Below are 13,588 nucleotides of genomic sequence, written 5' to 3' on the forward strand. Positions count from 1 at the left end.
TTTAGTATCCAACCACTTCAGATGATCCATTCTCTTAGTGGGGACCTCCCCGCCTCCCAAAATAGTGCACCACAACTGGTATATGAAAGGATATATGTAAAATCCCATGCTGCTAATGGAAAAATGTACTAGGTTTCCAAACACTACCAAATGTTTGATACCCAATAACTGATGATTAATAAATCAATGTGCTCTAGTGGTATCGTTAACAAAACAAATTTTTAACTTTCAACACATGGTCAAGAGAATGTCATTTGTGGAAAAGATTCTCGAGCAGGATTGCATATCCATGACATTGATGTTTCTCACTTGTTTGATGTGGGCACCAGTAGTTTTGTTAATAATGTAACATCAAGCGTATTAAAATTTTCTAGTTAATGCAGTTGAAAAACAACGTTATCACTTGACATTTCTTTCTCAGGATCTTGCTAGAACCCATAAAAATAATAGTGTTAGCCCTGGCACTCGTCAAATGCATGAACAATGAGATTTGTGTGACAACAATGTACAAACAACTGGAGGACAATGCACTTGGAATATTTTTAATGTAAAAATGAATATACACAGTTGTGAAACAATGTGAGATGTTCCTTGCAAGAATGATGGATGTCTATTTGCCAACAATAAATATCTGATGAAAACTTAAATCACAATGCTGTGTGTCAACAAACAATGGCTACAGTCAATTCGAAAGACAATTATACAATTTTGTCTATACACTGATCGTGACTGCTTTGGTGATGATGGAACAAATGTTTATAGATCAGATATTTAATAAATGACCAGCTCCTCACTCAAGGAAATTAAACTGACCCAACCAAGGAAAACTTAGTCCTTTTCTGCAATATGAGCCAAATGTAGATCTATTTCTTCTTCTGTTAACACTCTGAAATTAAAAAAAATATATATATATTTACGATCTTTTATAATTTGTATCTAGTCTTTTTGCTCACAGGTATAAAACAATGTTTTTGAAATCTTTTGTTACTGAAAACTCGACTAGCTCTATATTCCTGAACTGATGTTGACTGCATAGCAGTTTATATCTGTTACATTCTGTTAGATTTATGGTTCTGTAGTGGATTGGCACTGGTCTATCATGAAACTTTGGTACATATGGTTATGTAAACAAAAAAAACGTCTTTAAAGAAACTAATAAAAGAAAAACAGAAATGTGTAGAATTTTCTTAAAAATTCAAAATGAAGTCATCAAAGACAGATAATCCTTTAGACAACTTCAAATAACTGACTATTTTCTCTGGCAGTTAATCTTTGAAAAAAGCCTTTGATGACATCACTTTCTCAAAATAAAATCATTAAAGCCAGACAATTCCCCAAAATAACATGGACTGATCCTCACTTACACCACTTGATTTATTGAAACAAGTTAATTGTCTAAGTGTTTGTAAAATGCTTAATACAAACAGTATTCGATTTTCAAAGAAATCCAATCGCTGTAAACTATAATACACCTGCCTACCTAAATTTGGGTTTATCTTTTGTGACAATTCCAACTTCAATCTCCGAAGCCTTAAAATCTGCAGAAAGCACTGTTGATAGACATGTGATTGCAATCTGAAAACAAGAAAATATCCATTTCAATGGCATTTCAAAGATCACACAAATCGTCCTTGAGGCATCCATTTTTAAAGGTGCAGACTCTTAGTTTCAGCCCATGAAGATGGGCACTAAGTTTGATTAATCCAGAAATATGTAACCTATCTGGAACAAGTTATAAATAGAGTGAGAATAAGGTCTGAGATGCTTAACCAGGAAATACTGTCTAAATATTAGATTAGAATTTGACTCAATAACCATTATTTCAAAGGTATATGCATTGTTAGAATTACTAAAAATGTATTTCGGGGTATTACAAAAACCAGGATGACCAGAAACACTTCAGAGGAAGGAAATGTTTTATTTAACAACGCACTCAACACATTTTATTTACGGTTATATGGCGTCGGACATCTGGTTAAGGACCACACACATATTGAGGAGGAAACCCGCTGTCGCCACTGCATGGGCTACTCTTTTTCAACTAGCAGCAAGGGATCTTTTATATGCTCCATCCCATAGACAGGATAGTACATACCACAGCCTTTGATATACCAGTCGTGACACTTCAGAGATGCATGAAATGGGTATTCTAAACCATAAAATGTCAGTAATTTCTAATTTAAATGATTAAAAATGGCTTCAATAGTGAAACATGTTGTTGTATTTAAAATCTAGGATATGTCACTTTAATATACACAATGACCTTTCATACCAAGCTAAAATAGGAATGGAGTATTTGTTTTCTGCAAGTCAAGCACATCATATACATCTATACCAAAAGGAGTGTTTACCATTGCGACTATATCACATACATCTATACCAAATAGTCTTTATTTCGGCATCCCTATGAAAAGTAGGTTGTTAATGAAAACTATTCACCGAAAAACAAACACAGGAACAGTTTTTGGATAGAGATAAAATTCAGACTTCTAGTGGATTTTTATCTCATATACCAAATGTGTGTTTATATGTATCAATAGCACATGAAGTAAATCATCTAGTGATTTCTATCTATGATACCAAATAAATGTTTATCTACATCAACAACACATGAAGTAAAACATCTCGTGGATTTTCATCTGGTACCAACTGGGTGTTTATCAAGTTACCTCGGCCGCCTCATTATAAGTAAAGTCCTGTTTCTTCTTTATCTTCTTTTCCAGGAAACTGTTAGCTTCCAGCTGCTTCACTCCTGCAGATGTTGCTTTGAAACCACAATAGTAACCAGCAGGGTCTGTTTTAAACACCTGTGGGCCGATTTCATCATCATACCCAATTAGAATCATACCTGAAAGTAGATTAGAATCATTGGTGCATAATGAGTTATTAATTGGCATTACCAAGGTTTGGCTTTATGAGAAGAATAGGACAATAACAATATTGCCAAATCATTAGTTATTAATTTTACTATCATTATTCTTGTTGGGTTTTTTCCTTTTACTCTCTTTCACAATATTTTTGTGTTTTGTTTTAAATGTTTACATTTTAGAAAAACAATTGCAGTTGCAAAAATTGTAACATTGTATTATTTGTAATAACAAAATGGCCTCATCAGCTTGTGGCCAATTGTTATGCAATTATTGTAAACTTATGATCAAGGATCCAACACATTAACATTAATAATTATCAACATTTTCAATAATATACAAAATATATACTGGGGCAGGGTGGGTGAGCATCTTGATGTTAGTGCGTGCTATTATTTAAAACAAAAACTAAATGCCATAAAAATAACCTTATTTTTTATGTAAACTTTTAGGACAGGGGTATCCACTTATAAAAATGTAAATAATTATGAATGACCTAAGATAGCAAGTGGTTACTTGAACAACAATATACATTTTGGGAGGACAAGTGTCCTATTAAGACAGATGACTGCTTACAAGAGGTTGATGCTAGCGTAGACATTACTGTAAAACACTTACAGCAGCCCAGAGGTCTCATCTCGGCACTCTGCGTGTACACCTGGTTCACATCGGCAATCCTCTTACACAACATGTCTAGTGGAATCTCGTAACCGTACGCATACTTCCACTTGGCGGCCTCGTACCGCGCCCTCTGTACCTGGGAGCGGCTGTCAGCTGCAGAACAAAACAATATATTAACTTATAACAGTCTTTGGTCTGGATATATGGGTGGTATTTTTCAATGAGGGAACAGCAAATTCTACAAACTGGTAACAGCAAATTCTACAAACTGGTAAGTCTTTGGTCTGGATATATGGGAGATATTTTCTAAAGAGGGAACAGCAATTCTACAAACTGGTAACAACAAATTCTACAAACTTGTAAGTGACAGTCTTTGGTCTTCATATATGGGTAATATTGTTTAATGAGGGAAGAGTAAATTCTACAAACTGGTAACAACAAATTCTATAAATTTGTATGTCTTTGGTTTAGATATATATTGGTGATATTTTTTAACGATGGAGCAGCAAATTCTACAACTAGTAATAACAAATATTTTGTAAATTGGTAATTGGCTTCAGTCGAAGATATATAGGTGAATTTTATCAATAGGGGAACACCAAATTCTACAAACTTTTAACAACAAATTCTACTAATTGGTAACAGGCTTTAGTCTAAATAATATTATATGGGTGATTTTTTTCACTACGGAAAAAAATTTGGTTATCGAACAAAGCATTCTAGAAAATGTTAATATAGCCTTTATGCATTTTCATAATAATTTATTACTGGTATGCTTTATGGTCCCATACATTTGGATGTTTGGTTGACCGTATTTTGTTATAGTTATACATTATATCTTGGGATGTAAAAAATCTAAAAATAATGTTCACATTGAATGTAATTACCCTATTTCATACATCTTAAAATAGGGCAGAAATCCTCACCTTTCACCTGAAAAAAACGTCCATGATGTTATCACTTATGATTAGGTGATCACAAACTACAATGTGTGTCTTGTATGCAGGTGATAATTCTTTGATGGTGATTAAACTATTTATGTAAGAATGTTACCTATCATGCCCGTCATGACACAGCCGATGTTTTCAGTCAGTTGAAAGAGGTGGGTCACATCTTCAGCATCCAGCAACTTGTCCTGCAAATCAAATAAATCTCAAAACATTGCTATCTCAGAGTTATTTATATATGTACTGTATTATGTCATACACTTTCATTCATTCAGTTTAATTTATGTTCAGACTTATGGTTATATCCAATCATGGTTCAAGCAGTACTGTCCTGAACACGTCAGACTAGGACGGAGGATAATGGCTACTTGTTATTGACTGTGGTTTGTAATAAAAGAGATGGTGCAATGGCCTTACATTTATACATTGGATATTAAAATCATCAAGATGGTGCAATGGCCTTACATTTATACATTGGATATTAAAATCATCAATCAACAGAGACAGATAACAATTTAACGTGCCCATATACCACTAGGGTTTCGAACACGCCCATCCAGAGTCCGACCTCCGATAAGATCGGTGGCCTGACTCGGGATGTGGGGGAGGATAGAGTTGAAAATGGGCAGAATTTTGAAAATAGCTATTAGTAAAAAAAGTTAATAGAATTAAAAAAAAAAAGAAAAAAAAAGTTACAAGCCAAAAATAAAAAGAATTGACTGCTCGGCAGAGAATAACAGATTAATAACCTAAGTTACTAGGTTTAAGCTATGTTAACATATACACGGATCCAATCATATGGCATATGCAATCCAAAAATGGACGTAGTGTTCACATACATGTATGTATGATTAAAAATGCAAATACATGTACGCTAACAGGTCTTTCCAAAAATATTTTTGTCAGCTTCTGGCGTGCGATTTGGCCTGGAGATATGATTTCAACTGCTACATGGCATGATCAAATAATTGTGCCAAATCCAGTAATAACATATGCCATTAATCTGATATTATATATATCTTGCAGTCTATTAAAAATCACAAAGCTAAATCATATTTATTCCTAATTTTCATACATGAATTATGTACAATCAATATGTTGCTTTATCTAAGCAAGCAAGCATTTTGCAGTAAAAAATATGCATGTTTCCGTATGGTCATTAGATACACAAAGTCAAATCATGACACACATTAATAACCAAACCCTCCCTCCCCCCCCCCCCCCCCCAAAAAAAAAGAAGAAAAAAAAGATTTCATTCATTTGTGGCAAACCAGTGTTAACTTGAGCAGCCAAACAACAACACTAACTGGCATAATTTCAATGTTGTGAATATTTTTTAGCACAAACTACATGTACAGTAAAACTAAGCACAATATTTGACAATATTCTTACAGGAACTTTTCTTTGGGTTACAACCACAGCACATTCTTTGCCACGTACTGCAACTGATGACAAGCCTCCCTGATTTATCGCTTTAAATGCATATTCTGAAAAAACAAGAGAAGCAAATTAAAGCATTGAGTGAACAGATATACACACACATTAGTGTTCTTGCTGGGTGAAAATTAAAGGACAGCTAATTATTACAGGTGTCAACTTGAATATGATTATTTACATTAAAAATTATAAAATTATATAAAAACAGTGTAAAGAACTGTGAAAAATCCAACCAAATTAGCCAGTTTCTAAAATAAAATATGATACAAAGACTACAACATTTAGTATTAGAATATAAATATTTTTATGACACATTTAAAATAATTTTCAATTAAACACTTTACACATCTGAAAATTGGCTAAAACTCAATTCTTTCCAGGGTGAGTCTTGAAAGTAATGTTACTTATCAATTGACAACATTCTTAAAATGGTAGTAAACCTTCATCATGCAGTAAAAACACCCAAAAAAACATGACATTGGCCATGCTACAAGTTGTGTTAGAGTTATCTATTCTTGAAAATAAAACACACATACACAAAAAAGAAGTTTGTTTTGTTTATCGGCACCACTAGAGCATTGATTTATTAATCATCAGCTACTGGATGTCAAACATTTGGTAATTTAGACATATGCTATACACATGTAGTCTGCAAGGAAACCTGCTGTATTTTTCCATTCACAGCATCCCACAGACAGGATAGCATATACTGTGGTTTTTTGTTTATCGGCACCACTAGAGCATTGATTTATTAATCATCAGCTACTGGATGTCAAACATTTGGTAATTTAGACATATGCTATACACATGTAGTCTGCAAGGAAACCTGCTGTATTTTTCCATTCACAGCATCCCACAGACAGGATAGCATATACTGTGGTTTTTGATATACCAGTCGTGGTACACTGGCTAGAACGAGAAATAGTCGGATAGGCTCACAATTGGAGATTGATCGAAAACTGACCATACACTGACACAGATTCTAGATACTAAAAGGTAAAAATGTCACCCATATCGACTTCACTCTCTCTTAGAACAAAAAGCAGGCCTTGAAATTTGGTGTTAGATATGATACTCTTTAAAATTCTAGGAAATGAAGGGCACCAAAGGCTACTTTCATACATTTTCAAAGGGCACCAAGGCAGTTCTATTTGGGAATCTGACCAGAAAATAACTTTTAACTGTAATTCTGTTAAGTTGGTCATTTGTCAATAAATCAATGTGTTCTAGTGGTGTCGTTAAACAAAACAAACTTTAACTTTTTAGTATTGACGTTGAACCCAACTTTGGTGGAATGAGATTAACACGTGTATATATATGTAGAGACTACCAAAAATTCTGTGTATCACGTTTCAGAACTATCCAATCAAAGCTTTAGGAAAAAGGCTGAAATGTTCAGTGTTAAATTATTTGAAATAAAAATAATTAAATAAATAAATGTTCAAACCAAATCATTTGGGGGTTTTTAAATTTTAATATTTATATTATTTTTGTTGTAAATTCTACATTTAACAAAAAAAGACCAAAAAAACAACAACCCACCCCTATTACAACTTTTTCTTCAACAATTATATAAGAGGATTACCCAAATGACCCATTTAATTATAGAATAAAAAAGTGTGAAGAGAAATCCTATTCTGCAATGTGACCGTATCCAGAAAAACTTAAACATTGTCAAAGGTTCCCATGGGGGGGGGGGGGGGGGGGGGGGGGGGGGGGGGAGGGGGGGGGAGTGGCAGGCTGACTTTTGCCCAAATTAAAATTAAACGAAAATGCCCTAATAACATTTATTTACATTAGCATTACTATCAAACAGGATGCAAACGAATCACTGCACATTTTTACATGGATTAATTTTGAGAGTAGAATGATGGAAATACATGGTAAAAAGTATCAGGATAGCACATTTTCCCCAAATATCTGTATCATTTTTGCCCAAATTTTAGGTTTTGCTCCAGCACTAGGACTATTTGTTAAATATGTATATAAACTGCTGAAAATGGGTACGGTAATAAATGGAATATTCAAGAATAACCACAAAATTAAACAGATCATATTTATTTCAGTGTTTCAATTAATTGCGAATAAATTAATTTGGGTGATTTTAGCATGGGTCTGTCTGATAATAAACATTAAAATAATTTATGTTATGAAGAATATCAATAACTACAAGTCAATTTGTGACGGAACATGCTCTTATCTTTTCGCCTGTGGCGATGTTAATTATTTTAGAGGGCCGTGTGCAGCTTGGTTACGTAATACCCCCGCGCAACGGTGGTAGTCCTGCATCCCAATATGCACTTAGACCAGGTGGGCACAGTGGTTATGTAATACCTCCAGTAGTTCGGTTTACAACCGGGATATATCTAGCGAACTGGCGACGGTCTGTCTAGCCATCTAAGAAAATATACCGTCTCTGGGAGTTGTGGAACTATCACATGATAGGTGAGGTATCGCGTTGTGCCCCCAGGCGATATTCACCGTCTCCGGACTATTCTGAGATTTTTGAATAAATAGATAGGATTTTAGAGATATCAGGGAGAAACATTGGAAGTATCCAGGGGAACGGACGTGGTCCAACTGAACGAACTATATTAGTTCAGACTGGACTTGGTAAATATATATTTCTGCTCTATTTTAATACTGTATTATACCAATATTCTTTAGACAGTGTCTCCAATAATCTGACGAAGTAAATTGTAGGCTTCACTGTTCTAATATTTTTATACGAGTATTTGGTAAGATAAAGCTTAGCCGGTCATCCTAGAGGACCTAGGTAAACTGTAGGTTATTGTCTTTATTGTGATATGTACCAGTATTAATTCTGTATTACAAGGTTACTGAATGAGTATTTAAGGGTTAATTAAAAATTAACCAGTTAGGAATAGAGTTGTAATAACTTTATTAATTAAGTTCCCCTGGCAGCGTTTCTCAATTATCACACGTGTGTGTGTTGTATCACGGTGAACTGATTAGGATATTGTGTAAACTAGACACCTAGTGATTAACTAATTAAGTGATTAGCTCTAGGTTGTTATTATTTTGTTGTTGTTAATTAACTACTGCAGCAAGTACATTTGTCAGCGTTAGAGTTAATACAGATTCCAAAGTGTATTGTGTTTTCTAGTGAACTAAACGTGCTACATATATATATTTATATCAGATCTCATCTCTGATCACTCCTAGAGCCGGGCCACTCGGGTAGTAGCCTGCCCGATACAGAGAGATCTAATAGATATACAGTTAGGAGAGATATTTGGATAATCGTGTTTTATTCAGTTACGGGTATTATAGGATCCCCGTGACACAATTTAAATAGCTAATAATAATAATAATTTTCCCTCTTCCTTCCAATGTTTTCCCCTGATTCTTTTATCTTTCATTTTCTTGTAGGCATTTTTCATTTGGGGAAAAAAATTTAGCCGCAGGAATCTGTTTCGGCAATTCACTTCTTTTCTTTGGCAACTCTGTACAACACGTTAAAACTTTCAGCAATTCATGGTAGGTTTTTCCCCATAATGCTGTACGTTTCAACTGTAATTTATCATTTGTTACGTTTGATTTTCAGTTATAATACACGACCAAGAAACTGTATACAAAGACTACCGAGGAACATAGAATTCGTCCTTGTTTTATTTTATTTTTTTATTAAATAAATCTGCCAGTGATTTGCCAGTTATGGTTAAAGGCATACGCTACAAATATTTCTACCACTCAAACTGTGCTAATTTTTCACCTATTTATTCTACAAGCGTATCAAAACACATATCTGCAAAAAAAATGGGGTGTCACCAGGCTAGATTTTTTTTTTGACACATCTCAGACATCGTGTCATTTTCTCCTGTTTTGTGGACAAATACCTTAAAATTGAAATTTTATTTAATCTACATACCTAATAAAGATTTTTTCAAATGAAATACATGTCAAATTTAATATACATCAAACATGTGTGCATTATAGAAATAATTTTGGTACAACGTAATATCCATTAACATTTGTACGTTCTTGACAAACATGCAGTTATTTCAATATATTTAAACTACAATTTCATATTTTATTAGCACATTTTGGCTTTAAAAAAAAAAAAATCCACTCAAAATTTCCCACAAATCTTGTATAAAAACTACTAGCATATCTACTCACTAAAACTTTAATAGGCTACCGGCCTATTTTTAAAAAAAAATTCAAAACATACATCCCTACACATTATTTTTTTTAATGTTGTGTAATGCAAAATGCAATAACACTGTCTTGTTTAACTCAACATTTCTAACTAAAATACTAAAATGTATATGACTCTACAAATAGACAAGAAAGCATCTTATAACATACACATATGTCAGGTGCGGAACCAAGGAAACATTAATGAATACAATACATCTATTGGAATTTAGTGGGGAAACATCTAATATCTTGTTCAGCTTGATATTTTTCTGGAAGATTACGTTAGTAGAGCCTATACTTTTGAATACTGTAGGTGCCCTTTTTAAATGTTGCACCCCTCCCTAGAAAAATCATGCATCCGCCCCTATATGTAATTGTGTATTTATCTCATTTGGGCCAGTATTATGTAATACTCAAGTAGCCATCTGTTACACTCGCAATTAAGACTCATGTCTACGATCCGTTGACCATGTCAATGTCTCTAGTTAGCAAGGTTAGGATAGAAGTCACTTTTGGCACTCTTGTTTTTGACTTTGTATACAATAAATAATAAATAATAATTATTTAATATATATTACTGTAATCTCATTTCAAATCAATATTCTGTAAATTGATTGTTTTTTTAATTATAAGATTTTTTTTCTCACACAATCAGGTGCATTAGTAATTTTCAAACAAAATATTTTCAACAGCATTTTTGTATTGGAATTTCCCGGCATTTTGAAGACGGAAATCATGCACCCAGTTTATTGTTATTGTAAGGAGATGCAAAGTGACATCATTGTAATACCGACGTCATTCCAATTAAACAAGCTACCAGAGTATTGTCTCATATATGCGTGGCAGTTGTGCACATAAACAACACCCGAATATGCCTTTAAACACTTCTCAAGTTTTAAAACACTAAACACATACACAAAAGGGGCACCACGACGGCTATTTAAAAGGACACGGTCATCATAGTCATAAAGTAACTGGCATTTTTTATGTTGATAACTAGTTTAACGTGCCCATATACCACTAGGGTTTCGAACACGCCCATCCCCGATTCCGACCTCCGATAAGATTGGTGGCCTGACTCGGGATGGAGGGGGGTTGAAAATGGGCAGAATTTTGAAAATAGCAATTAGTAAAAAAGTTAATAGAATAAATAAAAAAAATAAAAAGGTTACAAGCCCCAAAAAAAAAATTGACTGCTCGGCTGAATATTTATATAATTTGGAGCATTTTAGAAGGACAGTCCAAAATTAAATAAGAGAAAGAAGAGAGGATCGGACTATTTAATATTATTTTTAAAAAGCAAGTAATTTCGACCTAAAATTTTGACCGCAGGTCTAAAAGTCTGATCGATATGTCCATGCGAGTGGCCTCGTTAAGGCCATTTGGGTGCACAGCTTAAAGGGACGAGATGGGTTGCATCCCGTCAAGAAAACCCTTAGATTGACAGTCGATAGACATTGAAGGTATGCTGTGCTGAAATACAGATCTTGAGAAGCCGGATCCGTCTGAACAAGAGAGAGTATCAGACTAGGGTATAGTCCAGTCGTCATGGGTTGGTATAGTGGTGCGGACGGGACTGACTCTGGAGGATACAAGATGGTATCACTATAAAGCAAGGTAAAGTCTAGAAAAAGAGTAGTAGGGGCCAGTGCTGCTAGGACAGGCTCGGACATGTAGAGACTAAACGTGAACAACCGTGGCGTTCTGCAGAATGGCCGTCATACGAGTCACGAAAAAAAACAAGTCGACAGTCAGACGGAGAAATGACGTGGTGGCAAGGAATCTCGCTAAAAAAGAATCCAACCTGGTGGTGCAGGCTGTCGAAATGAGAAGCGTTCCAGTGTTCAATCAGTTCCAATGGCTGCATACATCCCAGTAGAAAACTTCATTTCGCTGACAAAAACAACGAAATGAAGGATCCCCAAGTCGAGCGCACGAAAGCACGTGCAGTGTGCACAAGCGAAACAAACACGTGTTACCGCATGGAGCTCCAGACTGGGAATAGCATTTTTGAGGCATCACAGCAAATGCTGTGGAGATGACATAAATTTTGAAGCCTGTCATTAATTCGCCATTGGCCATTTAACTTTCTAATACTCTTTTCAATGTGTGGAAGGCTCAAAAGTATGTGACGTAATTAATGTGACATCATGATTGACTACTTTATACCATAATGCATGTAATGACATTGTTAGATTATGCCAGATCCTTCCACCCCTCTTGGAGAGTATTCATAAAAAAAACAAAATCATTAAAATGGCAGCCAGTCTTTGTGTGGACAACATGTGGGGTAAATCAGTAGTTAAACTTAAAGGTAGGAGAGTAATTTATCGTAATTGTTAACAATGTGATTCTGACTTTAATCATTTAATTTTAACAAAGATGTTTTACATGCCATGTTTTTTGGCTAAATCTTGTACAAAATCTTCCTATCAAATTGCTGTTTGTTGGCATCATTGTTTTTAAATTAAAGTTTGTTTATTTTGTTTAATAACACCACTAGAGCACATCGATTAATTAACCATTGGCTACTGAATATCAAACATTTGCCAACTTATCATTTGGTAATTTCGACTGTAGTCATCAGAGAAAAAACCCTACATTTTTCCATTAGCAGCAAGGGATCTTTTAAATGCACTTTCCCACAGACAGAAAAGCACATACCACGGCCTTTGACCACATGTCTTTATTATGTACAGTGACGTGAAAATTAGCTCGTATAAAATTCGAGTGTTCGAAAACATAATCATAATGATGTTCGAAAACAAATGACACGATACTACGTGCATCACTGCATGTAAATCTATTGCCCTACGTTGAAATTGAATTAAAACTGTTGTTTCTTACCAACTTGATAAAGGCGCCCTTCTGGAGAAAATATAGTAATATATCTGTCAAAACCAGCACTACTTCCACGAGTCATGTTTTGTTAAAGACTAAACAACAAAATAGTAATGACTAGGCGAAACAAGCACCGGTGGCGCTTTTAACCGGAAGTTACTATAAATTTGCTTTCAAGAAAGATATGAATTCGGATTATTTTGACTCCCAGCACTATTTCTAACCAATGCAAAATACGAACACCACCATAGCCTGCATAAACGTATTGGCACCCATTTTTGCAACGAAAATGCCCGAATCTGATAATAACATTTAATCATATTAGTATTACTGCCATCCTAAAAAAAAATATGTTTGGGGTTTTTTTGGTAAATAATTTCAGTTTGGTTTGACGTAAGAAGAAATGCAAAAGTGTTTTGGAAATGACAAAAAAACAAAAAACAACTATTTTTGTGTCCAATTTGGAAAACAATCGGCTCAGAAATAAATAACTTGTAGTAAATTACATAGCATGAAAAAGGGACGGATTGCAAACGAATCACTGAGTATTTCCATCATTCTACCCACAATATTAGTTGTAATAACTAATATTGTGGGTAGAATGATGGAAATACATTGTGAAATGGCAATCAAATTAAAATTAGCTCCACTATTACATGTGGATCTAACAGCAGCCAGTTGGAGCTCATGTCCACCAATCAAAACCTTACT

The 13,588-nt window shown here is 34.4% G+C and overlaps 1 protein-coding gene across 1 annotated transcript; it reads right to left on the reverse strand.

The window, feature by feature from the left end:
- Positions 1-528: 528 nt before the first annotated feature.
- On the reverse strand, positions 529-13,040 carry LOC121372740 (proteasome subunit alpha type-6-like). Its single transcript, XM_041499223.1, has 7 exons — positions 12,884-13,040; positions 5,828-5,922; positions 4,542-4,623; positions 3,486-3,641; positions 2,670-2,848; positions 1,481-1,575; positions 529-886 (listed from the first exon to the last, which is right to left on the reverse strand). Exons 1-7 carry the CDS (start codon positions 12,957-12,959, stop codon positions 829-831), a joined length of 741 nt encoding a protein of 246 aa, XP_041355157.1. The 5' UTR covers positions 12,960-13,040; the 3' UTR covers positions 529-828.
- Between the last annotated feature and the right edge of the window lie 548 nt (positions 13,041-13,588).

This window comes from Gigantopelta aegis, chromosome 4, assembly GCF_016097555.1.
Source record: "Gigantopelta aegis isolate Gae_Host chromosome 4, Gae_host_genome, whole genome shotgun sequence".
NCBI lineage: Eukaryota > Metazoa > Mollusca > Gastropoda > Neomphalida > Peltospiridae > Gigantopelta > Gigantopelta aegis.

Bases quoted from the DNA above. Each gene is read 5' to 3' on its own strand.
- LOC121372740 (XM_041499223.1), bottom strand. From the start codon at position 12,959: ATGACTCGTGGAAGTAGTGCTGGTTTTGACAGATATATTACTATATTT. The intron at 3,642-4,541 runs GTAACATTCTTA...TTTGTTCTGCAG, and splicing joins TGTCATGACGGGCATGATAG to CTGACAGCCGCTCCCAGGTA. The intron at 1,576-2,669 runs GTAACTTGATAA...TCTTGTTTTCAG, and splicing joins CTTATAATGAGGCGGCCGAG to ATTGCAATCACATGTCTATC.